Below are 26,031 nucleotides of genomic sequence, written 5' to 3' on the forward strand. Positions count from 1 at the left end.
CGACTTTTCCATGCTGCTTTTGCACTTCGTATATAAACCCATGACAAAATGCAGTACTCTTTTTCGGGGATCTACTTCCTCTATCAATCTCACCAAATAAGGGTTCCAGACTGAGAAGAATTACTGAAGTATTAGTCAAATGATGATTTTGTAAGCTACATTGTTGTGGGTATACTACACTTCCCGAGGATTCTTTGAACGAATCTCAGACCAGCATCTGCCTTTCCTACTACAGGGTGGAGCAGAGGAAACTCATGTTTTTCACTACTGAATGACTGGGACACGGTTTGATAAAAATAACAAAACAAGCATTAAGTGATAGATTTTTTAATGCAGTTTTGAAGTATACATACTATAATTAGGTTCGAAAAATAATGTCTTGGAGATGATGTCCTCCTTGCTGGATACAAATTTGAATCCTCTCCCGAAAGTTACTCAAGGGTCTCTTCAACATTTTATTCGGCACGGCTTCATTTTCCTGACGAATGGAATTCTTCAGGTCATCGATTGTGTGGGGCTTTTTCAAGTAGACTTTCGATTTTAAATATCCCCACAAAAAGACGTCGCATATCGACAAATCGGGTGAGTGAGGGGGCCTGTAAACATCACCATATTTCGAAATAACATGTCCTGGGCACATTTGTCAAACCCCTTCCATGGATGCTCTCACCGTGTGAGCTGTGGCACCGTCCTGCTGAAACCATATTTCTCTCATGTTCACTTGAAGCCTTTCAAGTTCTGGATGAAGAAAGTTGTTTAACATTTTAACACAGAATGCTGACGTCACAGTAACTGCAGTTCCTTCCTCTTCAAAAGGTAGGGTCCAAAAATCCCCATCTTTTTAAATGAAGCACAACATTGTTACTTTTAAACTGTGGAGAGGTCTTTGGTGTAATTCATGTGGGTTCTCCGGCACCCAATACCGACAATTTTGAACATTGACGTCACTGTCTACATGAAAATGTGCTTCATCACTCATGAGGACTGTAGCATCTGCATCTTCCGTAAAAATTTCGTCCAGGTGAAAAAACTCTCAAAATCCCCTTGATTAAGCTGCTGGAATATCATTATCTTGTACTGGTGAAACTTCAGATCATGATGTAAGATGCAGTGAAGCAAACGACATGACATACCCAGCACTACAGTGTGTCTTCTAGTTGATCGTTTCAGACTAGCAAGAACTGCCGTTCTCACTCGGTCTCCGTTTTCTGGAGTACGAACTAAACGTGGAAGACCACGTGATTTCTTTTTCATCACAGATCCAGTACTTCTAAACACTGCAACCCATCGGAGTACAGTATTTCGATCAGTCACTGCATCTTGACGTCAAACTCCAAAATTTTTACCTAAAAGACGCTGCAATGTGACTATGAAATCTTTGTTTCTAAAGTACTGCTTGACAACGAACACATGATGCTGTACGCTCCAACACTCCATAGTGACTGAAACTGCATTGTATAGGCAGTCTGCCAACATTCATTCAAGGTCAATACCCCCTATCATCGCCGCGTACTAGCAGTTCAAAAAACATGCATTTCCTCTGCTCCACCCTGTATTAATCACAGGTGGTACTTCCACATTAAATTGCTCCATACAAATGCTCCCAGATATAATGGATGAGACAGTTTCCAGTGATTGTTTGCCAACTGTATCAAACAGTAATGGATCTTTCCATCTATTTATGTATAATATGCTACCTTTACTTACAATAAGTGTCAGTGATCAATCTACATACAAAGTGTCTATATTGTGCACGTCTTCATGTATTTCTTTACCCTTTTCTAGTTTCCAACTTTCTATATACAATGTCATCTGCTGCAGATACCCTCATGAAGCTTATAACACTATCCACTTGTTCTCTGATATTTATTGTTAACAGCAGATGTGTCACTGTTAAATATTTATCTCTTTTACAGAGAAAAAAACCTTAATCAAATGACCATTTCTACAAAAAGGTGCAGTTCTGACTAGTCTGCACTGAAGTTATTTGTTTTATGTGATGTTTGATTTTATCTATGTCAACACAGCCCTGACAACTATGGGTTCGCATGAAAGTAGTATGAAAAAAGGCAGCAACTGGAATAAAAGGAAGCCAGTTACTTACAATCAGAGTGTCTTTTTCTTGATCCAGTTGTGCAATACTACCACGTAAAACAGTCCGTTCATTCTTAAGTGCTGCTACCTCTTTGTCAAGTTTAGCACGGTCACGCTCTAGTTCCCTCACATGCTCCTGGGCAATAGTTAATTCCTTACGGACCTGTGTTAATTGCCCTTGCGCTTCTGATAAAGATCGATCAGTCTGTTCTTGAAGATTCCTGAAAACAAAGAGCAAAAAGTGAATGTTACTTCTTTTAGGATGGATTAATACTTATATCCACATTTACAACAACTCTCCAAGTAATAATAAGCTAACACTAAGACAAGCTCATTGTAAGCTCTGAACAGGTACAATAATAAAACTTCTGGAAAAAAACCTCGTGGATTTGTTGCTGATTGATAGGCTGTGCACACACATGTAGTCATAATGCTGTTCTGTGAGGGTTCATTTGGAAGCAAGAGGAAGAGGCACCTGTAGCTCTCATTGCTAGGGCAAAATGAAGATTAATTACAGTAACAATCATAAAACCATAGCAGAGATTAACAGTATCTACTCATGGAGACAGGGAGTAGATTAGGGGACCACAACCCTCTCTTCTGTTAGCATCTAATTCTGTCCTCCAGCTTCATACTCTTGGTACTACTTTTAAGCTCCACCTTAGTTCATCTAGATATTCCAGATTTGTTATGTTAATCCTCAACATCTTTCCTCTTTATTTTTCTTCTTTACTTTTTTATACTTTTGTTTTTCCCATTTTCTTCCTGCTCCCACCTTGCTCCTTATTTGCCACTATTCATTCCGCTCCTCATTTCTCTTACTCTCAATCCATCTGTACTCTCACTCTGCCCTCGTATCATCTCTGGACTGGAGCTGGCACAGTGCCACTCTGTCCTCCTATCATCTCTGGACTGGAGCTGGCACAGTGCTTATCAGTTTACCACGTCTGATCCCTTTACTCTCACACCATCCCATTAATTTTTGCCTCCTCTTGTCCTAGCAAAATCTATGTCCTTCAATACCTGGGGTCTGAGTGACGTGACATTCCTATGCAACCTTCTCAAACCTATCCCACTTACCTCAATGAGGAAGGAATTAGCAGTGCTGAAGAGAAGGACAAGTTTTTTTAATTTTTTTTTATTTTCACTTATGAATTACCTATCAGCAGTTCTGGGATTTCACCTCCGAAAGATATGGGCCAGTCGTTATGCCCCCTTATTTTGCACTTTTCTCAACAGAATTATCCTTTTGATGGGAAAAAGGCAGTTTATTATCCCTCTTCCACATTCCTGGAGGTCCTCACTGATGATAGTATACACAGAAAGCAATGTTACTGGATCAGAAAGAAATGCTTGAAGTTTCTCCTTATCTTTGGCATAACAAAACTGTTAGTCAACAAGTGAATATCTTTCAGTTTCAGTAACTGCAAACCCAACTTCAGTCAACAAAGGACCCAGAGTCAGCAATAAAATCAACATCTTAGCTATCTTGAAACAAGCAATGTGAGATTCACTGATGAGATGTAACATGTCATTTGTAGTACGAGATGTTCCATGTGCTTGATACCCATTGGCGGGTGAAAGATGTTCTTAGCTTAAGGTAGGTAGTAATTAGGAAGCACCCCCATTAAGAGAGGTATCTGATGGTTTGTACAGATCAGAGTTGTACCAATCCTGTGCTATCGGTGACTTGTGCAGCGGACTGGCGCTTCTATCTGCTGGGCGAAGTAGTTTGTTCAGTGGGGCCAGGAGTGAAGGGGGGCTCATGTTTCCTCCATGATGCCACAGAAATCATCACCAAGAAAACAAAAGATGTTCAGGTACTATTGTAAAAATTGTTCAGGGTCTCTCGTGAGACCCACTCATGCAGACATCTAGCTGGAATTTTACACCTAGGTAGTGGATCAATTACAAGGAGTTAGCATTGTATGTTAGAGAAAATACACCAAGTTCAACTTCTCTAAGTGTTTTATTTCACTAGATAGAAGAAAAGGTCTCTTTCAGAATCATCAACACTGCAGATTGAAGTCCACTGTGGATAAGTTGGTTCACAGTTCAAGGACACTGCATAGCAAGATCCTTCCACCATTGATATTGTATGGCAACTGACAGAAAACTTAAGACAATTAGAAAGTCCAGCAAAATACGAGAGCTGGAGATTGACTACCAGTCTGTTTCAACACCTCATTCCTATCACCTCAAGTACGAAAATAAGCCATGTAACATTCCACTGCAACTACAGTTATCTTGGCATGGGAAATATATCCAGTCTATTTACAGTGTACATAATACAATGTATGAGTATTCTCAGAATGATTGAATGTAAGCTTTCATGACTGGCAAGGTTGATACCTGTGGAAACCAAGTAAAAGTATCTGTCTCCTGGGTAGCTAAAACTGAAATCTCCTGAGGATTCAGCTTTGGTTTCTTTTCCTTTCTTAAACCTCTACAACCAAGGCCAAAGAATATATTATTTTTCACAAAAACAAAAACACTCATGATTTCACTAACCTGGTCTGGTTATACAATGCCTGTTGTTGTGTCAATTCAGTTTGTGCTTGACGCAACTTCGTACGATTTGAATCTGCCTCGTCCCTCAGAGTCAGAACTTGGGCCTTGACTTCACCTAACTGAGAGATCAGACTACGCCGTTCAGCCTCTAGACGCCTCACACGGTCCTCACTGTCCATTACAGCTTTCTCCAACCGAGCATGTTCAGTGACCTGTGTCTCTGTGCTTAGCTGAAAAAATCAAAATTGTAATGCTCATGTGCACATGACTAATGATAAATTTCTCAGGAAATTTAACTGATAAGACATACATGGTAAATAATTATTAGTAAGATAATCACGCAAAATAAATCTCCTTTCCCTGAATACACATGCCACTACAACCACCTTCTCATCCATTTCTAAAGGAAACCATAAAATCCATTTCCAGAAATATTATTTAACTGTGTCCACACATTAACTTCAGAACCAACGATCAGTTCACGGTTAGTGACAAACAAGTGTTTATGATGAAATGTTCACAACTCTCCACTCCATTTTGAAATGGTTTGGTTTAGTGGAAAGATGCAAGCTGATTATAATCTCTACAAAGCAAAAGTGACTCAGAATCAGCCCAGTTTGGTTTCCACTAAACTTCATTGCATATCATTCTCAAATTTTCAGCATTATACACATTACTGGAAACTAAAGCCACTGGAATGTTGAAGATATTGATAATGGAGAATGTCTGGTATTGGGAAATTCAGTGGTAGTTAGCCTTTTCAAAACTTTCATTACCCTCTTGTTGTGACTCGCCGATCATTCAAAGCGCCGCTGCGCAATTATGCGCGTCCTCTACGTGCGGCACTGTCTGCCAGCCGTGCAGCAGCTGTGCCCCCTAAGCGGCCAGCCGAGCAGCGGCCGCTAGACTGGGACTCAGTGCTCATTTGAATGCTAACGTGTACACATGTCTTGCTTGTCAACTTACTCTGTGACTTATATGTGTTGTGTCGTTCTGAAATATATTTGTTAAACTTGACGTTATAACAATTGGCGACGAGGATGGGATTTTTCCTTTTCACCGTTGACCCACAGGATTCCATGGCTACTGTCGAGCAACTATTGAAAAATCTCCTTGAACAGCAAACGCTTCTAACAGCGGCGATTCGCGATTTCATCGAGGCGTCAAATGCGGGGCATTTCTCGTCATTAGCTGTACCACCTTTTCCTCCTTACGACAAGACGGCAAAAGACTGGTCTGATTATGAAAAACATCTTCGACACCACTTCTTGGCATTTCATGTCACGGCCGAACAACCATGTAAGTGTCTGTTCCTTTCCTGGATTTCACCTCAAATGTATCGGTTGTTGTCACAATTGGCTCCTTTGAAGGATCCTGCATCTTTGTCCTTTGCTGAAATGTGCTCACTTCTGTCTGTCTATTTTCAAAAGCAAACGCACGTGGTAGCCTCTCGTGTTGCCTTTTATCGTTGTCAAAAACAGCCACATCAATCCTATCGCGCTTGGGCTGCTGAACTTCATGGCCTCAATCGAAAGTGTCAATTTGTTACTGATGTTCACAAAGAATCCTATGCCAATTCCATGGTACGGGACGCTATTATCCGGTCGGCGCCCGACAAAGAAGTTCGGCAACGTGCCCTTCAGTTGGCGAATCCGACTCTAGATAAAGTTCTCTCCATTGCCCAGTCTTTTGAAATTTCTCGCGCCGCTGGGGCGCAAATAGAGGCGTGGGGTGATGTCGGGGAAATACAACCTCTGTGCGCTGTTGACGACGCGTGCGGCGCGTCCCTGCCGGCCGACGTGGCCACAGTGAGCTCCCACGCCAGCCTCGGCCTAGCCGTAAACAACCCACTAAGAAACTGCATCAAAACCCCTGGCAACTTCCTTCATGTCCGTGGTGTTTTACGAAACATTCACGCGAGGATTGTCCCCAACGTTGGGCTGTGTGTCACAATTGCAAAAAGAAAGGTCATGTGTCTTCTGTTTGCAAATCCGACTGCATACATGATGTTCATGAACATGACGCTGGTTCTGATTCTGATTCTGTGTTGTCTGTCAATTGCACTTCTTCCCTTTCAGGAAAGTTATTCCTCACTGTCCAAATCCTTGGTCGAGATGTTCGCATGCAAGTGGATACCGGTTCTGCTGCCACTATAATTAATTCTCAGACGTATCTCCAGTTGGGTTCTCCACTCCTGTCACCTGTCACTCAGCAATTACGGACGTACAATAAACAGAAGATTTCTCTCTTGGGACAGTTTAATGCTGAGGTATCTTACAAATCCGGCGTTCGCACTGTTCCCATATTTGTGGTCAAACAGAGCAACGCAGAAAATCTTTTTGGTTTCGATGCCTTTCGCGTTTTTGGGTTCTCCATAGATGACTCTGTCAATATTGTCTCTGATGCTATTCATTATGCTCAACTGGATTCCTTGTCGACGACATTTTCGTCCCTTTTTCTCCTGGGTTAGGACGTGCAAACGACTTTGAAGCTCATATCACGCTCAAACCCACTGCTAGGCCTAAGTTTTTTTGGGCTCGGCCCATTCCTGTGGCCCTGTGTGATCGGGTAAAACGGGAGTTGGATCGTCTCACTACTTCAGGGGTCTTGCTTCCTGTCACTTCCAGTGAGTGGTCCTCTCCTGTCGTCGTCGTTGCTAAGCCAAATGGTGATATTCATCTCTGTGGCGATTTCAAAGCCTCTGTAAATGCTCAATGCCTCATCGACACTTACCCTATGCCCCGTCCTGAAGAACTGTTCACTAAACTTGCTGGAGGCCAGTATTTTTCTAAAATTGACCTGTCAGAAGCTTATCATCAACTTCCTCTCGACGCTGCTTCCCGGCAGTTTCTGGTCCTTCACACGCCTTTCGGCCTCTATCAATACCAACGCTTGCCATTCGGGGTTGCTAGCACCCCTGCTCTCTTTCAGCGATTCTTGGAACAATTACTGCTCCCTGTCCCTGGGTGTATCAATTACATGGACGACATTGTTGTCACTGGCTCCACCACTGAAGAACATCTTCAAAATCTCCGCACACTTTTTCATGTCTTACAGACTGCCGGTCTTAAGTGTAATCTTCAGAAATCACAATTTTTTCAGGCATCTATCACGTACTTGGGGTTTCAACTCTCTTGGGATGGTATTCGTCCGCTTCAGCAAACTGTTGCTGCGATCGATGCCCTTTCTCGCCCTACATCTGTTAAGGAACTGCAGGCCTTCTTGGGGAAAATAGCATACTATCATAAGTTTTTACCATCTGCGGCTTCGGTGGCTCAGCCGTTGCATCGCCTGTTGCATAAAAACGTGCCTATTCACTGGTCCGCGTCATGCGATGCGGCTTTCCAGAAATTGAAGACTACGCTGAAACAGGCCCCATGCCTGGCTACTTATCGACCTGGCCAACATCTTGTTCTTGCCACAGACGCCTCTCAATACGGGGTCGGTGCAGTCCTTGCGCACCGTTTTTCTGACGGTTCGGAACAACCCATTGCTTATGCCTCCAAAACGCTCACGGATGCCCAACAAAAGTATTCTCAAATTGAAAAAGAAGCTTTGGCCATTATTTATGCTCTTCATAAGTTTGGTGTTTTTCTCTATGGCTCAAAATTTCATCTTGTTACCGATCACAAACCACTTGTTTCCTTGTTTCATCCATCAATGTCACTTCCCGACAAGGCTGCACACTGCCTCCAGCGTTGGGCTCTTGTCTCGTTTCAATTATGAGATTCATTTCCGGGCAACGGCTTAACATGCAAATTCTGATGCTCTGTCTCGCCTTCCCATGGGTCCTGATCAGGCATTCGATAGGGACGAACTTTCGTGTTTCCACCTGGATGTTGCTGAGCAGCGGGTTGTGGACGGGTTCTCCATCACTGGGGACAGGCTGGCGGCTGGCGGCTGCTACGAGTTCTGACCCTACCCTCTCCCGGGTTTTACGCTGTATTCAGAAGGGTTGGCCAGATCGCCCGTCCGCTAAGACTTCTGATGCGTTGCGGAACTACTACGCTTTGCACTACCACCTCACGGCTAGGGATGGTGTTATCCTCCTCTCCAATGCTTCGCCGCGTGTCATGGTACCTGCGTCTTTGCGTGCTTCGGTATTGCGCCTCCTTCACCAAGGGCACTGGGGTGTGTCTCGCACAAAATCTCTGGCGCGCCGTCATGTGTACTGGCCTGGCATCGACTCTGAAATAGCACACATGGTCACTGCCTGCGGCCCTTGTGCATCACAGGCCGCTGCCCCGAAGTCGTCTTTGTCACCGTGGCCTTCGCCTGAGAAGCCCTGGGAGCGCATTCATGCTGACTTTGCGGGACCCTTTTTGGGTACTTATTGGCTCCTCGTAATTGACGCCTACTCTAACTTTCCTTTCACTGTCCGTTGCACGTCGCCTACCACTGCGGCAACCAGCAGTGCTCTCGCCTGCATTTTTTCTTTGGAAGGCCTCCCCTCTACTCTTGTTACTGATAATGGTCCGCAATTTGCCTCTTCCGAATTTGCGAATTTTTGTGCTCGTCATGGCGTTATGCATGTCACGGCCCCGCCGTTCCATCCACAATCCAACGGTGAGGCTGAACGACTGGTCCGCACATTTAAGGCTCAGATGCGGAAACTTCTGACTTCTTCTGCTGCTGATGATGTGCTTCTCCAGTTTCTGGCGTCTTACCGTTTCACCCCCATGGGCGACCACAGCCCGGCTGAGCTCTTACATGGCTGACAGCCCCGCACGCTACTTCATCTTCTGCGGCCTCCCACCTCACAGCAACGGGTGCCTTCCCTTGGCCGGTTCACCGCCAACGACCTCGTCTGGGTACGGGGATATGGCAGGCGGCCAAAATGGAGCCCGGGCCGCATCTTAAGACAACGTGGCAGACGCCTGTATGAAATCCAGACGGACACGGGTGTTGCAGTGCGTCATTTGGACCAGCTTCAGCCTCGTGTGCCAGCAACGCCTGTTCCGAATGCCGCTACACCACTTTTGGCCCTGCCTGACGCTCGGGATCTTGGCATCTCTCAATACTCACAACACAGCCCTCTCACCATCATCGTGATGCCAGCACAAGAAAGGACGCCACCAGGAGACGTGCCCATGCAGCAACCGGATGACCATCCTCTGTCAGAGCAAATCTACTCGCCTCCTCCTCCAACGGACGCCGACACATCGCCCATGTCTCCTGTCATATCAACTGGACTTGCCGCAACGGGCAGATTGGTGCAGGGGGGCCCCAGCAGATTCGACCCCTACGTCTCCTGTCATCTCGACCCGTTATCATCGGGGACACTTCCGTCCATACGGGAAGCCTCCTCCTCAAGACTTTACGGCGAGTCAAACAATGCCTACGGACGTTAGCCATCTCCAGGACACCTCCATCAAGACCTGTGCAACAATTTCAAAGTGGGGAAAAGTGTTGTGACTCGCCGATCATTCAAAGCGCTGCCGTGCAATTACGTGCGTCCTGTACGTGCAGCGCTGTCTGCCAGCCATGCAGCAGCTGCACCACCTACGCGGCCAGCCGAGCAGCGGCCGCTAGACTGGGACTCAGTGCTCATTCGAATGCTAACATGTACACATGTCTTGCTTGTCAACTTACTCTGTGACTTATATGTGTTGTGTCGTTCTGAAATATATTTGTTAAACTTGACGTTGTAACACCTCTATGGTACTGTAGTACATATGAAAATATCATACATGTAAATACACTGCCTGACAGAAATGAAGCAATCAGAAGACATGGCCATATGTAGTGTAATTTCTTACATATATAAACCATCAGCAGCTATGCAAATGCCTAGAGCTGCAATTCTGCACGACACATATAACAGCCACCACAGAATATTAGTGTTGTTCATGTTTGTTTTGTTACCAGGCTTGGTACACTACGTGACAGGTGTGAGCAGCATAAAATATCATATAATCACTGTGAAGGACATGGAGATGCCACATACTCATGTGAGACAAAGTTACTGAAAGGGGCCTCACTGCATGTCTCCCTCTGGCTGCCTGGTCAAATCGTGCAATGCCCAAATGATGGGCTGCATGGGAATACTCATCAACAAGGTTTGATTTGCCCTGTCTGACAACCACCAAGAACAAGTAATGTACTCCTGCACCATTCTGTGTCACCCTGCAACATTGATCAGGGACTAGCTGCAGCCAGACTAGGGAATTACCATCCCCTGCATAGTATTGTGGTGCCATTTTTCAACAGGACGATGCCTGTACACACATGGCAAATGTCTGTATGAACTGTCTGCATGGTGTAGAGGTACTCCTGCAGCCAGCAAGATCCACAAGATCAAAAACATGTGTAGGACTGGATAGGTTGTCAAACCCGTCCCAGTGCCAGTATCCAAGATATGAAGGACCAGTTACAACTGTTGTGGGCCAGCTTTCCTCAGGAGAGGCAACCAAGTCAGTGCATACACCCAAGAAAAATATTGTGTAACATCACAGTAAAAAGTGATCTCACACTGCCTAGTTCTTTGTAAATTTTACTCAATTTTGTATTCACTGAAATAATATCCATACCCTCTAAACCAATGAAGGGTCATTTTGTTTCCTGCTCCCCTTCAGAATGATTCACTTTTGCTGTAAGGCAGTTTACAACATCCACAGATGCACTAATGGAGTATTTAGTCAAGAGACATTTATATCCCATCAGTACAAAAAGTTTTGATACTTGAGTAATAAAAAATACACAGAGGAAAAGTTAAGATAGTGGCTTAATGCTTCAGTGTTCTACATAGCCTCCCTCCACTTGAGTATAACACACAGAATGTTCCTGCAACCATGTGAACTGTTCTAAAAGTCTCTTTTTGGGATGCTGTTCACCTCGTGCATCACATTGACATTGACCAGTCATGTTTATTTCGGCACTTTGCCATTTTGTGGTAGGTTTGTATGCACAACCCAAGTCCCTTCACCAGTTATTATTTTTTCCAGAGAACACTAGTTCACATTTTGCATTTCAATTAACTTTTGGACAAATTGCATACCTTCTCTGAGTATGTAATCATGTTTCACAATGTTGAACCATCATCAGTTGGGAAGTTGGGATCTTCTGCAACATATCCCATGAAAATACTGATTCTACAGGGTAGGGCACATAAAAGTGGCCTGGACGAGTGAAAATCCTTGGATTAATGGTTGCATTAATGGAGGAGGAAAAGATCTGCAGTTACTTCCAACAGGACGGAGCAACTGCCAATACAGCTGGCCGAACCTTCGAACACATTTACACCCTCTTCATGCCTAACAGAGTTGTCAGAAGAGGTTACTCTGGTTGCGGCCCTTGTTGATCACCAAGGCCACCTGATTTGTCAGTGTGTGAGTACTTCATGAGCAAGCCCCAGAGTCTAAGGTGTATCACAACAACCCTCATACCCTTCAGGAACTGCAGCAGAATATTTCAGATGAGACTGCAGCAATCCAGCAGTCCAGCTTCGATCTGCCTTCAGCAGCTTGCTGACCAGAGCCTGTAAGTACCAAGAGATGAATGGTGGTGACTTTCAACATATTAGTCAGGTAAGTACTGTATTTCCTTTCTTCTGCCGTGCCTCTTTGTACCTAGGAACTATGTTCTCTGGGCCATTTATTTGCCGCACCCTGTATAATAAGTCTCTTGAAAAACGTACATTACAATACGCATCGCGCTGCGTCCCTCATGGTCCGATTACTTATTTTGCTTTGTGTTAATAACCAGTCGGGGAGATACACCTCACATGGATAAAAGTATCCCTTTCACAAGACATCTTCACACACATAGTAAGTTTAGTTCTGAAAACCCTATTTAGTTGAGCAACAGCATGCCATGTCTTTTTTACTAGCTGAGCAAAATCATGCCAGGCCTTTTTTACTTGTCTATTTATTTTGTGCCCATCACGCCTGTGTTCACATCTGCACTAGATAAGAATACTTGTCAGCTGGTTCTATGACTTAATTATTAATTTGTTCTCTTATCTTTATTTTGCATTAAGCAAGTCTTATTACGATTCATTTTCACACTTACTTCATAATTTGCTCTATTATTGTTTTCGCAAAATGTCCAAGTTTACCTGCACTAGAACCAAACATTGCACTGTTGTAAACAACACTAAAGAGGTTCAGATATGTACCATTAGTATATGTTGGCATTCAGGTCCAAGCCGCCGGAATTGGCGGTCATGTGGGCACGAGATGTGCTTGCTTGTGTGAAATTAATGGTGTGTGTTCCTCTTTCCAATGAAGGCTGTGGCCAAAAGCTGCTGTGTAGGTGTCTTAATTGTGCCTGTCTGCAACTTACTGTGTCATTATTACAATAAGCAGCAGTCTATATTTTCCTTACATTATTAATATATGTATATATCTTTAACATATTGCAGCGTGTCAGCAACTGTGAAATGTACAGCAAATAAACAATTTTTTCAGCCTTCAGTTGCAAGGTAATTTTACTCGTTTACCTAGGTTTCGATTCCAGTAATGGAATCTTCTTCAGAACCTATAAATTAAACCACATACGGACATATATTACTCACTAAAATGCATTATCTGTCTAATGATTGAATATTAAAGAAATTGTGATACTTACAAAAAATTAAATTATTTTGTGAGCCAAACTGGCCATGTCACAGATTAAAAATTGAAACAATAAAGACGCATAATCATAAGATTATGTCAGTCACAATTAAAACCATTAAGGCGAACGTAGACGGAGCTATGCCGGCCAGAAATCAGGACCACACGAAAGCGGCTCGAAAACTAGGCATTGTGAGCAGTTACGCGGCGATCTCGGCCGCGGCCAAGCGCATGCGCAAGCGCAAGCGCAAGCGCAAGCGCAAGCGCAAGCGCAGGGGCGAGAGACAAACTGTCTCAAAATTACTTAGAGCAAATATACATATAAACAAAATGTGACAAAGCCGTCCTATAATTGGACAAACCTATCTATTGGTATAGCAACATTAAACAATTTACCTGAGAACAAACTACAAAGCCAAGGTATAATTTTTTTTTTTTTTTTTTTTTTTTTTTTTTTTTTTTTTTTTTTTTTTGTAAATATTATAGTAAGAGGGCGTAGCCCCGCGACAGTAACTAAAAATTAGTGTCAAAACCATGCGTGCTAAGCATAAAATGTCTAACATAAAAACGCCTTAGCAACTATGTGTCATTACCAAGCATATAACGAAAAACACACATGTACATTCGCATTATAATAAAGGGACAAAGCAGATAGGGAAACAGCATCGGCCATTCGAGGCGGACTGTTGGTCAACTCCACTGGAGTAAAGGTTGAAATCCTTCGAAATAACTTCTATTTTTTAATTGCAGCTGATCATTAAGTAAGTTGTCTCTATCAATACTAAGATGTTTAAAAATTTGCAATTCTTCGAGGGTATCTAGCCTACATCCCTTTACTTCATTATGCAACAGCTCTGCGTCTTTTAGAGGCTTGGGAGCATGCGCCTTTTGGACCAGATGTTCAGCAAATGTAGATCCTCGAGTTCCATCACCGCTTTTTGTCGGCAGATGCTCTTTAAACCTAACAGACAGGGCCCTTCCTATCTGGCCAATGTAATAAGGACATTCAGCACACCTGATTTTATACACACCTGACAGCGATGATTTATCATTACCTTTATCCAGGGAATGAACTAAGTTCTTTTTGAGGTTGTTGGTGGTAGAGTATGAAACTTTACCCCCTAGGTTTTTTAATAAACGACCTACCTTATAGGATATGTTACCTATAAAGGGAACTGATATGTATTTCGTTGCCTGGTGTTGATTGTGAGTATCTGAACTGGAAAGGGTGGTAGTCTTCTTTCGTGTTTTTTTATTGAACAACTGTCTCACTATACTGGGATTATATCCATTATTCTGAGCGATGTTTTCGAGGACTTTTAATTCGTTCTGTAAGTTGACTGGCGCAAGTGGAATGGAAAGAGCTCGATGGATACTCGAGTGAAAAAAGGCCATTTTTTGGGCCTGAGGATGGGTGGAATCAGCTGGGATGATGATGTCGGAATAGGTTGCTTTCCGAAAAATTTTGAAATCTATTTTGTTGCCAATAATGGATAGAGTCAGATCGAGATAGTCTAAGGTCCTATCAGCTGTCTGATTTTCTTGCGTGAAACTGATTTTTTCATGTAGGTTATTGAAAGTGGTAAATAACAGTTCTAGCTCTTCATGGGAACCTTCAAACACAAACAGCAAGTCATCTACATATCTCGCATAGAATATTATATTATTTGCCAAATCTGGATAATTCCGAAAAAACATCTGCTCCATTGAGTTTATAAAAATATCTGACATGATACCAGCTAACGGGCTGCCCATAGCTAGACCACAGGGTTGCGAATATATTTTATTATTGAAAGAGAAATAATTGTACTTGAGGGTGGTGCGTAACAGAACCATTAGTTCATCGATCTCAGGGGCCGATAATTTTTTATGGTATCACAAATTGGTTTCTATAATGTCCATCGTCTGTTCAACGGGTACATTAGTGTATAAATTTTTAATATCAAATGATACGAGTTTTGTCATGCCAGAACAGGCTAAAGTTTTAAGTTTGTTGGCCAAGTCTACCGAATTTTTTGACGGAGAAATTTTTTTCAAACACAAAATTCTCTTTCAATTTACGATGTAGGAACCTAGCTAGTTTGTGGTATGCACTTTTGGTACTGTCAACGATCGGACGGATAGGATGGGAAATTTTATGAACCTTAAACTGGCTTCTCAAAATAGGTGGTTTCGGATTCATGTTTATAAGGCATTTTTTATAAAACTCGCCGATTAACTTTTTTGTACTGCTAAGAGCCGACCTTATCTCTTTTTAGATCACGGGTGTGGGGTCCACCTCGATTGGCACGATGCCATTTTCCTCAAAAAACATTTCCGTTTTACGGATGTATTCGCTTTTGTGGGCGATAATTAGAGAATTGCCTTTGTCGGCCTTAGTTATTAGTGCTTCATTATTTTTAAGCTTATGATTAATGCTCTTCAATGTTTGATGTACAGTAGAAACAGGATTTTGAACAGAGTAATCTTTTTGGACGATTTTACAGGCGTCATAAGCTATTCTTGTTTGCGCATTTTTTGCTATTTTAGAACAATCAAGCCCAACTTTGAGGTCGACAATTAAATTTTCTACACTTTGAGAAGTACATTTAGGTTGTACATTAAACTTGAAACCTTTACATAAAAGCTCGTTCTCAGCTTTGGAGAAAGAAATATTAGTCTTATTCACTACGCGTTCGTAAAATTGGGTTGGGGCGGCCGCCCCTTTACATGTGTTATGAACGCCAGAAACCTCAACACATTTTAATAATTTGGCTAGCTTTCTTTCATGTCTAACACTAATTTCGGTTTTACGGTTTGCTAACCATAAACTAATATGCATCCAAAAAGAATCAATTTGAAAATTATAGGTAGTCTTAAAAATTTTTGAAAGTTCAAGATACAGTTCATAAGCTTCTTCATTCAGGCTGTCTTTCTTGGAGTATAACTCAGGACTTCTTTCATTTAAAATCTGGTGTACGAGTTTCCTTTTAAGACCAGGGGACTTATTACAAACTTTGTTATTAATATAGCCTTTTACAAAATCAGGTACTACATTTGACAGCTTGCATTGCTTAATGAAAGATATTGCCATACCTGTTTTCAGTATTTTATACACTATGCCCATATATCTGTTAGCTGCTTTACTTGCCTCGGCAGGTACAAATTTATATATCTTTAACATATTGCAGCGTGTCAGCAACTGTGAAATGTACAGCAAATAAACAATTTTTTCAGCCTTCAGTTGCAAGGTAATTTTACTCGTTTACCTAGGTTTCGATTCCAGTAATGGAATCTTCTTCAGAACCTATAAATTAAACCACATACGGACATATATTACTCACTAAAATGCATTATCTGTCTAATGATTGAATATTAAAGAAATTGTGATACTTACAAAAAATTAAATTATTTTGTGAGCCAAACACTGGCCATGTCACAGATTAAAAATTGAAACAATAAAGACGCATAATCATAAGATTATGTCAGTCACAATTAAAACCATTAAGGCGAACGTAGACGGAGCTACGCCGGCCAGAAATCAGGACCACACGAAAGCGGCTCGAAAACTAGGCGTTGTGAGCAGCTACGCGGCGAGGCTCGGCCGCGGCCAAGCGCAAGCGCAAGCGCAAGCGCAAGCGCAGGGGCGAGAGACAAACTGTCTCAAAATTACTTACAGCAAATATACATATAAACAAAATGTGACAAAGCCGTCCTACAATTGGACAAACCTATCTATTGGTATAGCAACATTAAACAATTTACCTGAGAACAAACTACAAAGCCAAAGTATAATTTTTTTTCTTTTTTTTTTTTTTTTTGTAAATATTATAGTAAGAGGGCATAGCCCCGCGACAGTATCTAAAACTTAGTGTCAAAACCATGCGTGCTAAGCATAAAATGTCTAACATAAAAACGCCTTAGCAACTATGTGTCATTACCAAGCATATAACGAAAAACACACATGTACATTCGCATTATAATAAAGGGACAAAGCAGATAGGGAAACAGCATCGGCCATTCGAGGCGGACTGTTGGTCAACTCCACTGGAGTAAAGGTTGAAATCCTTCGAAATAACTTCTATTTTTTAATTGCAGCTGATCATTAAGTAAGTTGTCTCTATCAATACTAAGATGTTTAAAAATTTGCAATTCTTCGAGGGTGTCTAGCCTACATCCCTTTACTTCATTATGCAACAGCTCTGCGTCTTTTAGAGGCTTGGGAGCATGCGCCTTTTGGACCAGATGTTCAGCAAATGTAGATCCTCGAGTTCCATCAGGGAATGAACTAAGTTCTTTTTGAGGTAGGTCGTTTATTAAAAAACCTAGGGGGTAAAGTTTCATACTCTACCACCAACAACCTCAAAAAGAACTTAGTTCATTCCCTGGATAAAGGTAATGATAAATCATCGCTGTCAGGTGTGTATAAAATCACGTGTGCTGAATGTCCTTCTTATTACATTGGCCAGACAGGAAGGGCCCTGTCTGTTAGGTTTAAAGAGCATCTGCCGACAAAAAGCGGTGATGGAACTCGAGGATCTACATTTGCTCAACATCTGGTCCAAAAGGCGCATGCTCCCAAGCCTCTAAAAGACGCAGAGCTGTTGCATAATGAAGTAAAGGGATGTAGGCTAGATACCCTCGAAGAATTGCAAATTTTTAAACATCTTAGTATTGATAGAGACAACTTACTTAATGATCAGCTGCAATTAAAAAATAGAAGTTATTTCGAAGGATTTCAACCTTTACTCCAGTGGAGTTGACCAACAGTCCGCCTCGAATGGCCGATGCTGTTTCCCTATCTGCTTTGTCCCTTTATTATAATGCGAATGTACATGTGTGTTTTTCGTTATATGCTTGGTAATGACACATAGTTGCTAAGGCGTTTTTATGTTAGACATTTTATGCTTAGCACGCATGGTTTTGACACTAATTTTTAGTTACTGTCGCGGGGCTACGCCCTCTTACTATAATATTTACAAAAAAAAAAAAAAAAAATTATACCTTGGCTTTGTAGTTTGTTCTCAGGTAAATTGTTTAATGTTGCTATACCAATAGATAGGTTTGTCCAATTGTAGGACGGCTTTGTCACATTTTGTTTATATGTATATTTGCTCTAAGTAATTTTGAGACAGTTTGTCTCTCGCCCCTGCGCTTGCGCTTGCGCAGGCGCTTGCGCAGGCGCTTGCGCATGCGCTAGGCCACGGCCGAGCCTCGCCGCGTAACTGCTCACAACGCCTAGTTTTCGAGCCGCTTTCGTGTGGTCCTGATTTCTGGCCGGCATAGCTCCGTCTACGTTCGCCTTAATGGTTTTAATTGTGACTGACATAATCTTATGATTATGCGTCTTTATTGTTTCAATTTTTAATCTGTGACATGGCCAGTGTTTGGCTCACAAAATAATTTAATTTTTTGTAAGTATCACAATTTCTTTAATATTCAATCATTAGACAGATAATGCATTTTAGTGAGTAATATATGTCCGTATGTGGTTTAATTTATAGGTTCTGAAGAAGATTCCATTACTGGAATCGAAACCTAGGTAAACGAGTAAAATTAACAATGCCCTGTTTTTAAGAGACTTTTAGTACAGAATTCACTGAAACTGAATGAAAAACTTTTTTAAAATCCCATATAAGGAATAATTCAGCCTTTCTAAAAAAAAAAAAAAAAAAAAAAAAAAAAATGTTCATTGAATTACATCCACTTTTACAGTGTGAGAAGTACTGTTCCCCTAGCTCAAAACAGCTTACTGTACACTAGAGTATTTACATTTAAGAACTATCTATACAATGTATCTGTATATGCATCACTGTGTCTTACCTAGAAATCTATGTTTCTCCATGTTGTCCTTGACATCTTGTGGAAAATTGTAAGAGTTACACTTCAAAATGCTTCCTCAACAATTTCAGTGAAATTCTTCATTGGTCTTTTACTGACTGAGCCAATGGGACTTGATTGCAATGGCCTTGTTTTTGTGGCATATGTTCAATAATGGAAAGAATTCTTGATGGACACAATAGTAAGTGGATTTTTCAATCAGCAGCAAAATTGAGGAATTTGTTACATTCAGTCAAGGACTATCTTGGCCTTACAGAACACGGCATGTATAAAATCCCATGCCAGTGTGGAGAATATTATACTGGGCAGACAAGTCACACAGAGCAAGAACGCTGTATTGTACAGAATCTCATACATGTCTGTATCTACATGACTAATCAGTGGGAGCAGAGCATTGGCTGAACATGGAGCATCCCATATTTAACAAGAAAACTTGAGTTTTATCCTCAGCATTGTCATTCTAAGACCGTGTTTTGAAGGAGACCATATATATCTGTATGGCAGACAGTCTTATCAAGAGGGATGCAGGATTTCAATTAAGCACTGCCTGGATTCTAGCACTGGCTGCCATTAAATTTAAACATGGTAAACACGAACCCCCAATTTATGTTCCTATACAGCGCATTGCATAGTTAATTCAGCTTTTAACCACTGGAGTTTTAGCAGCACAGTCATTGCTCACTGCAAATGGCGCGTGCCTCTCTTCAGCTCCTGGTAGGGGCATCAAGTGCTGCTTCCATTCAGTCAGTTGTCAGCACCTGCTCGTGCATGCATAATTTCTGCTCTTGGCCTGATAAATTTTGATGCTGGTGCACAATTATCACTAGCTGAAGATGTTGAACAGTTGTTTCAATGAAATATTGGGGGGCTTGTACATTGTTATCCGGCAGCAAGCGGCAAACCTGAGAAGTGTATTAGCAACAGATCCAATGGGGAAGCCTCGAAAGTCAATTTAAATGTTCTTTACTAAAAGAGCTACTTAATAACTGCTTATTACCATACCTTTAATCTCTCTCTCAAAGCATCTCTCTCCTCTTGCAACCGTCTTACATCATCTTTAGCACAGTCTCTTTCATGTTCTAGACGTTTCACAGCAGTCTGCAGATGAAATAAAGAACAGAAGGGTTGTAGCTTTTTGCAGTAGGTGGAAAAAAGTGTCTCAGTCAGGTAGTTTCCAGTAACCATAAAACAAATAAGGATACAATAAAAATAAAACCATAAACATGGAAAAAGAAAGAAGATGTTTTAAAAAGGTTCTGACAGAGCACATCTACTGAAATACATTATTTGTGAGCCAATTTAGAGTATTTACACTGAATTAACATAAAAATATTATTCTTAATAATAATAATAATAATAATACAGCAACATCAGATACAAGACTGATAGGATCATAAAAGTCGTAAAGAGACGATTGATACTTAATTCTTAACATAAACAAAATATGACAAAAATAAATACATAGAAGCTACACTTTTTTAAAAAAATTCTCCTAATATTTAGTTAGTCTTTTTAAATTTCTTTATCGAAAAAATTATAATTTACACAAAAAAATTCATAAAATCAAAACATTCCATGAAATTCTTTCATTTTCAGTCCACTAATATAAATATTTAATTAATTCCATCATGTACTTTATGTAATGTGTGGGTGAAATTTCAATCTATGCAGCTTTCTTTTCTTCCTTTAGTGTCTACGGAACTCAACAACGAGTACCTGGAATTCCAGTCGAGGAGCACGTTCACATATGATATAACGTATCTTCAATATTTTAAGTTGCGGTAAATTCATTCCACAAATTCTCAAACAGCCTCAATGCCCAGTTGTGGAGACCGAGCTTGTGTGTGTTCAAATTCAGAATGAAAGAGGAAGTGGGAGAAGTGTCTTCAATGTTTCTAACTGGCACACTCTTCTTTCTGATCCATTTAAATTTTTACATTCATGTCCCAGTACATTAACATTCAAAATCATATTTCTTGCTGATCATTAAAAGTCAGGAGCAAGTGAATTCCATAATAGAATTAGCAGCAGACAATAAATAAAAATATTTTTAAGAAGATGTAAAAATAACTTCAATTAGTATTCACATTCTTGCGAAATTTCATAATGAAATATTTTTACTCTGATCCAAAAATCTTTAACAAGTCACTAGTGAGTAAAAGTTAGCAAAATTGTGTACCTACAGATTTTTGAAAATAATTAACAATCTACTTTATTACTCAATCTGTAAATAATATGACTTTCCACAATACAGGGACTCAAGTGTTTGCTAATGCCCTACGCTGCAATACACACAATGAAATGTGGCACCACACAGAGAAAGCTAAATAGCGTTCATATTAATATTCTTACATTTGTGTGAGCATATTGATATGGGTGGAGGAAAGGGATGAAGCACACATGTACATGCATGCATGATTTAAGCATTATGTCCTAGCAAGCAAACAGCAGCTATTTAGTACAACTAGAAAAACAGCAGCATCATCACTGATTGGAGAGTATCAGTCATTTACTCTGACGTATACTACTAGCAGAAAAGCTAGAAAGAACTACTGTTTATGTTATTCAGTGCTGAACACAAACTGAAGTGTTTTCGAGGGTTGCTTCATGCAGCTAATATATTTGTTTGGAACCCTCTAGGTCTCTGAAGATTCTCTTTCATGATAGGTGCACTTGGCCGATATCGCATTTAATTTTGCGTGCCAATCATTGCATCATATTTGCAAGAATCCTACAGGTTTTCATATCTTACATTTCTGCAAAGGAGATGTTACACATACAGCAAACACCATTAAAATATCTGTCCTAAGAATATATTCAGCTACCTCTATTAAATATTCAGTACAAATCTAGAACAATTTATTGTTTATATAAGATGTGAAATGATCCACAAGGCTGTGAAATGTGTCAAAGAATAATAAATGTATTTTCATTTTAGGGATATTAACAAACTTATAGTGAACAAAGAACTAGTATTTTATGAATAAACAATAGATTCAAGATTAATTTCATTACCACAAAATATTTCCAAGACAAACTCTATGTAAATCAACGTACTTGCATCACTTATAAAACTTATGACACAAGAAGGTGTACTGAATAATAAAAACATTTAACTTAAAGGACTACCATTGTATAGTCTCAGTTTTTACCTCAGGTGGTGCAAATACCTAGATTTCAGTGAATTTTGATAGAAAAAAGAAGTATGGAAACTAAAACCTGAACAGATATCCCGTTTGTAGGAGATCCAGGAGATTGGGTTGGCGTTAGCGATCTGCGTGTCTGAAGAGCATCTATTTTTGTCTGAAGATGTATTTTTTCTGATGCTAATTCCTTGTTTGTCATCTCTAACATTTTTATCTCTTTATCTTGTTCCTGTAATCTGCGCCTCAGGCTCTGCATCTATATTGAAAAGAAAACATTTTGGTACAAAGAGTGCTACTGACCACACTCGGCTTCAGAATGCACATCTTTGATAAAGTTATGTGCCCTTCAAAGGCAAGGTGTAAATAGCGTTCACAAGTATTCATATTAATATTCTTACATTTAAGTGTGCATATTGATGTGAGTGGAGGAAAGTCAGTTTACATCTGATGTTAATTTTCAGATGAGAAACATTATTTCCTGTTTTTAATAGAAAAATTCAATGGTCATGTATCTGCAAGCCATTATTACTGAAAATAATACTGTACAAATATTCTATAATCATCTATTAGTTAATATAGATACACAAATGAGAGGCGTTAGAAAAGTCCGTGCAAGGTCCAAGAGATGGCACCACCGGCACATATCAAGGTCATGTGTAGTTAGTAGCATATTTGGAAAGAACGCACTACAAGTTTCAGCCATATTGGTCTATTTCTTTGTGTTTGGCATTCGTGTGAATCAAGGAAGTCGAGTGATTGTCAAAAAATGGACGAAGAAGAATTTTGTGTGGTGATTAAACATTACTTTATGAATGGTAAAATGCCTCAGAAGACTAAAGAGAAGCTTGATAAATATTACGGCGACTCTGCACCTTCGATTAGAACAGTTTATAAGTGGTTTCAAAATTTTCAGAGTAGGCATATGGGCACAAGTGATGTTGAATGTTCTGTACACCCTGTGGAGGTTACTAATCCAGAAATCATTGATAAAATCCATGATATGGTGATGGATAACAGAAGAGCTAAGGTGCGTGAGATTGCTATTGCTGTGGACATCTCAACTGAATGGGTACATAATATTTTGCATAAACATTTGGACATGAGAAAGCCATCCGCAAGATGGCGAAAGACGGGTTCCACGATTGCACACGCTTGACCAAAAACGGAATTGTGTGAAGTGTTGCAAGGATGGTTTTCAGCTGTTCAGGAAGAATCCGCAGGACTTTAAGTGTCATTTTGTCACTGTGGATGAAACATGGATACGTTACTATACTCATGAGACCAAACAACAATCTAAACAATGGGTTACCATGGGAGAATCTGCACCAAAGAAGGTGAAGACCATTCCTTCGGCCAGAAAGGTTATGGCTTTGTCTTTTGGGATTCGCAAGGGATAACCCTCACTGATTATCTGGAAAAGGGTAAAACTATAATAGGTGCATATTATTCACAGTTATTGGACTGTTTGAAAACTGCCGGCAATTGGACTGCAAAGAAGTCCTTTTCCATCACGACAATGCACCAGCACACACCTCAGGAGTTGTGGTCACAAAATTAATGGAAATAGGATTCCAACTTGTTTCACATCCCCCCTATTCTCCAGACTTGGCTCCCTTGGACTACGTTTTGTTCCCCAATTTGAAGAAATGGCTGGTGGGACAAAGAATATATTCAAACGAGGAGGTGATTGTGGCAACTAATAGCTATTTTGCAGACTTGGACAATTCCTATTATTTGGAAGGGATCAACAAATCAGAACAGCGTTGGATGAAGTGCATAAGTCTAAAAGGAGATTATGTCGAAAAATAAAAAAGGTTTACCCCAAACATGGACTTTTCAAATGCCCCTCATACTATACCTAATAAACTACAAGACAATAGTTAATATGTTTATTTGTAGTATATCCACTTCACCAATACTTGAATACGAGCAAGTCACTGAGATATGGAACAAGTGAATACATGGCACAAAAATGTGGTAGTTGTTACACAAACTCACAATATCAATAACAATCACGCAACTAAACTTTAAATACAAACCTGAGTTACACTGTTTCTCCACTAAAATTTAACACTGAAGATACAAGCAATTACAAAGTTATGGTAACAACTGATACAGTATTATATTATGACTTATTCAAGATATGAAAGTGATTACCAGAATTTTCCTTTATACCATTTTGTTCCTTTATACCATTTTGACATCAAACACAGAGTAATAACATTTATCCCTTAATCCAGTGTTTACATGAAATTTCCTTACTAGATTTTACTTCCATGAAAGTATTCATCTACATTGTACAATAAAAATAGGTCAAGGATTTCCCTAAGTTACATATCAATACAGATTATTGCCTCTTATGCATTTCATATTGCTAGGCAGTATGTCAAAGATTTTAAAACCGCATACCTTTTGATAAATCAAACTATTAATGTCACACTGGAGAGTTGCCTGCTTTTTAGTACTATGATCATGGCAAATAATTTCCCTCATAACGTGCAGTGTTGTTTATGACCAAAGACATCATGGAACAAATGTACTGACACATAGGAGAACTTCTCACATAACTGCTCTTTCAGAAACTGTTAGATCTCTCTTTCAAACCGATGTATTACCTCAGAATATTATACCATAACACTTTACTGGATGAAAGACAAAGGTACAGTATATTGACAAATGGCGAGTCTTCAAACCAGAAGATAGTTTTTAAAGCAAATATTGCCTCTGACAGCTTGTTAACTGGCAAGAGGAAATTGTTACCTCAGTTCACAGTGAATACCTAGGAATTTGGAAGAGAGTATCTGTTCTGTCAACTGCTTGTTATCTGAAGCACCTATGTCTTCTATTTTCTTTTACATTTTTTTTTTTGACATGTCTAAAACCACTACAGTTTCAAAGAGTTATCAAGAGGTAGTTAATAATGAATCAGGATATAATTCTTTGAGTATGTCATTGACATCAGACAATGTTAGTTTATGATATACTGACCACCACAGTGTCTATCTGAGACATCAAGAACTATCATTTGCTTTCTGTCTTGAGGGTACGATTTCAACTATTACCAGCAGGTCCTACAATTTCATAATGGTAGGTCTTTTCTAAGAGTATATTCGAAATCAATTACCTTGGATAGATCATAGGAGACATCGACTGGTGACTTATTATAGTTTATAAACTTGTAAGGCCTCATTTACTGATGATGAAACATTCCAATCTACAGAAATAGGTTTTTGAAAACTGTTGCTAAGGAATGCCACAGTCTTGCTGCAGAATGCTTCTCTACAAACTTTTGAAACTTAAGTCACACACACACACACACACACACACACACACACACACACACACACACACACACTTTTACAAGTATGCAAGCTAAGATGCACAGTGGTTGCACCTATCTTGGTGACTGCATTGCTTTCTTCACAGTTGGTACTGCCTTTGATGTGGTACGAAATGCCTATGACAGGATTGTAGTAGGTCGTAGTGGGAGGATTTATCCTATGGATTCTATGTGGACATTATCACTAACAAGCTGTCAGTCTGCATGAACGGTCTCTGTCAAACTGTGGCCAAGAGAAGACATGTTGTCGAGCAGGCTGCACAACATGGACTGTTCAACTTTGAGGACTGCGCTTCTAGCCCTTTGCCCTCTAGGTTCTTCTCATCGACACCAGCCTTTCTGAATACCACAGCTGGGAACTCTCCCTACAACATATTGTTTATTCCCGTAACCCTCCTAGCATCAACCTTACCTAGTCCCTGTACTCCACCTGCCTTACACACTTACTTACTACTATTCCAGTCTCCCACGTGTGTTCTATGGCTCCAGCATACCTGCATATTCCTTTCCCCTTCTCTACTTCTCTCCTCTCCCCCCTCCCCCTCCTCTGCTGCACAGTATCCAT

At 40.5% G+C, this 26,031-nt stretch overlaps 1 protein-coding gene across 1 annotated transcript in view; it reads right to left on the reverse strand.

Moving 5' to 3' along the window:
• Positions 1–26,031, reverse strand: part of LOC126198691 (centrosomal protein of 135 kDa) — a 407,813-nt gene that overhangs the window by 239,242 nt on the left and 142,540 nt on the right. The window contains exons 12-15 of the mRNA XM_049935187.1: positions 22,200–22,382; positions 19,983–20,078; positions 4,606–4,835; positions 2,105–2,315 (exon numbers count right to left, since the gene is read on the reverse strand). Of these exons, the coding sequence (XP_049791144.1) occupies positions 2,105–2,315; positions 4,606–4,835; positions 19,983–20,078; positions 22,200–22,382 (720 nt within the window). The remainder of the gene's footprint in view (positions 1–2,104; positions 2,316–4,605; positions 4,836–19,982; positions 20,079–22,199; positions 22,383–26,031) is intronic.

The sequence above is a fragment of the Schistocerca nitens genome, chromosome 8 (genome assembly GCF_023898315.1).
Source record: "Schistocerca nitens isolate TAMUIC-IGC-003100 chromosome 8, iqSchNite1.1, whole genome shotgun sequence".
Classification (NCBI taxonomy): Eukaryota; Metazoa; Arthropoda; class Insecta; order Orthoptera; family Acrididae; genus Schistocerca; species Schistocerca nitens.